Source organism: Diospyros lotus, chromosome 1 (assembly GCF_014633365.1).
Source record: "Diospyros lotus cultivar Yz01 chromosome 1, ASM1463336v1, whole genome shotgun sequence".
Lineage (NCBI taxonomy): Eukaryota > Viridiplantae > Streptophyta > Magnoliopsida > Ericales > Ebenaceae > Diospyros > Diospyros lotus.
In genome coordinates this window covers 28,698,268-28,700,710 of record NC_068338.1, presented here as the reverse complement: position 1 = coordinate 28,700,710, position 2,443 = coordinate 28,698,268, and the positions used below count along the sequence as shown (strand labels likewise).

At 42.4% G+C, this 2,443-nt stretch overlaps 1 protein-coding gene across 1 annotated transcript; it reads left to right on the top strand.

The window, feature by feature from the left end:
• The first annotated feature begins 1,011 nt into the window (after positions 1–1,011).
• On the top strand, positions 1,012–2,218 carry LOC127795827 (aquaporin TIP1-2). The gene is made up of 3 exons (XM_052327745.1): positions 1,012–1,214; positions 1,310–1,560; positions 1,666–2,218. The coding sequence occupies exons 1-3, from the start codon at positions 1,082–1,084 to the stop codon at positions 2,038–2,040; spliced, it is 759 nt and encodes a 252-aa protein (XP_052183705.1). The 5' UTR covers positions 1,012–1,081; the 3' UTR covers positions 2,041–2,218.
• The last annotated feature ends 225 nt before the right edge of the window (positions 2,219–2,443 follow it).

Below are 2,443 nucleotides of genomic sequence, written 5' to 3'. Positions count from 1 at the left end.
ACAAATAGTATTTAAATTATTTTTTATTTGAATAACATCATCATTAAAAGTTCAATATTTTAAATACATTTTTTACATATCGATTTCAACTTGGAAACCAAAAGAATTTAAAATAATATCATTTCAAATTTATATATATATATGTCAAAATGCACTTTGCATTCATTAATAAATCACATCAGTTTGTATATTAATTTTTATTATTACTATTAATGCATAAAAGACATCTTTTTGATTTGAAAATGCATGATCTCTTAATTGCAAAGGGAGCTTTAATGGATGTTTTAATTTTATTAAAACCTTAATAGATTTGAAATGGGTCAAATATCAAATCCAGATTCATTATTTGAAAACAGAGAATATATATGGAGCGAGCTAAACTGTAAGAAATGCCAAAGAGAGAATTGGGTGCGTGACTCTGTTAGCATAGTGATACCATCTTTGCATCATAATCAATCATATATATGCTACCCTGTTGCCTGTATATTATTATTAGTAAAAGAATTAGAGCTCTTATTTAATTATTTATATATACACTGGTATTAATTGTCAAATATTTAGATTTTAAATATATATAAGTGTATATATAAGTGAATTACAATATCACATCATCCCACAATTTTCTCGTCGATCAATTCCTGGTGTGGCGCCGGCGTACCTAACCACGATGGTCTCCGTCACCGTCTAAAAACAATCCCAATGGTCGGTTGATCAAATCCAAAAATACAACAAGGACAATCATTTGAGGGACCCACTGCACATAGCAACCGGGTCGGCGGTGGGTCGGCGCCCCTGCCCCGGCGTCTTGGACGGTGCCAGATCACTTTCAGGGACACGTGGCCCAGCGGGAGTAAATAGGAGGCCGCCTTACGGACGATGACAAGTGGGCCTGCCAATTCCTAATTTTCCTATTTCGCGGCTGAGAAAAGTCCGTGACCCGATGGCAACCGGCCCTCCCTGTTTCTCATTTCTGTCTTATATAGACCTCACTATAAATGGACTCGCCCCCATTAAGCTGCAAATTACAGGCTCTTTTTCAACTTTGAATTTCCTTCTAAAAGATTCAGAATTTTCCAGGAAAATGCCGATTTCGAGAATCGCCGTCGGAGATGCCGCCGAGGCCAGCCACCCGGATGCTCTCAAGGCGGCCCTCGCCGAGTTCATCTCCATGCTCATCTTTGTCTTCGCCGGTGAAGGCTCCGGCATGGCCTTCAGTAAGTACCTTATATTACTGATCATATATATATATATATATGTAACTACGGGTTGAGTTATTCTCCTAATTGGGTTTTGTGTTTGTGTTTTGCAGACAAGCTAACAGACAATGGCTCAACCACTCCGGCGGGGCTGGTGGCGGCTGCCATAGCCCATGCCTTCGCACTCTTTGTGGCGGTTGCAGTGGGCGCTAACATCTCCGGCGGCCATGTCAATCCTGCCGTCACATTCGGCGCCTTCCTTGGCGGTAACATAACATTGCTCAGGAGCATTTTGTATTGGATTGCCCAGTGCCTTGGCTCCGTAGTGGCTTGCTTGCTGCTCAAGTTTGCCACTGGTGGACTGGTAAAAAACCATAATTGCTTTCAAGCCACATATTTTTACGTAGTCGTCATACGTGTGCATACTCGAATAATTTTTCTCATATATATTTCGATTTGTTTGGTGCAGGAAACCTCGGCATTCTCCCTGTCATCCGGGGTGGGGGTGTGGAATGCGCTTGTGTTCGAAATAGTGATGACATTTGGGCTGGTTTACACAGTCTACGCCACCGCCATCGACCCCAAAAAGGGCGACCTCGGGATCATTGCGCCGATCGCCATTGGCTTCATAGTGGGGGCCAACATCTTGGCCGGCGGCGCCTTCGATGGTGCATCCATGAACCCAGCGGTGTCCTTCGGACCGGCAGTGGTGAGCTGGTCCTGGGACAACCACTGGGTGTACTGGCTGGGCCCGTTCATCGGCTCGGCCATCGCCGCCGTAGTCTACGACGTCTTCTTCATCACTCCCTCCACTCACGAGCAGCTCCCCACCACGGATTATTAGAAGAAAAAGAAACAGAAATGGGTGTTGGGTTTGTTAATTTGGGTTGTCAATGGTGTTGCTTGGTTTCGACTTTCGTTTGCAATTAAGGAGTTGGTACGGTGAGGGGCCTAAATCTAATGGAGCTGTTGTCAATTTGAAGTTTGATGATTTAATTAAACTTTGTTGTCTTATTAATTAATTTTCTAGGGAATCAAGGGGTGGCAATATATAGCATGCATGCACGTTCATAATTAAGCGAGATTAGGTAAATAACGCATAGGATTAAAGATAATTTATACGAGTTTGGTGGCATCATTGATGTGAGGGAAACAGCTAATTAAGCTACTTCCCTCAAATACTCGGCCATTAATCAACAACAGTCAACACAACCATAGATTTTAATTGACTTAATTTTATCTCATCA

What these genes read in the sequence shown, in the direction of transcription:
- LOC127795827 (XM_052327745.1), top strand. Translation starts at nt 1,082, where the DNA reads ATGCCGATTTCGAGAATCGCCGTCGGAGATGCCGCCGAGGCCAGCCAC. An exon ending in AGGCTCCGGCATGGCCTTCA is followed by an intron (nt 1,215 to 1,309) that starts GTAAGTACCTTA and finishes TGTGTTTTGCAG; the next exon opens with ACAAGCTAACAGACAATGGC. An exon ending in AGTTTGCCACTGGTGGACTG is followed by an intron (nt 1,561 to 1,665) that starts GTAAAAAACCAT and finishes TGTTTGGTGCAG; the next exon opens with GAAACCTCGGCATTCTCCCT.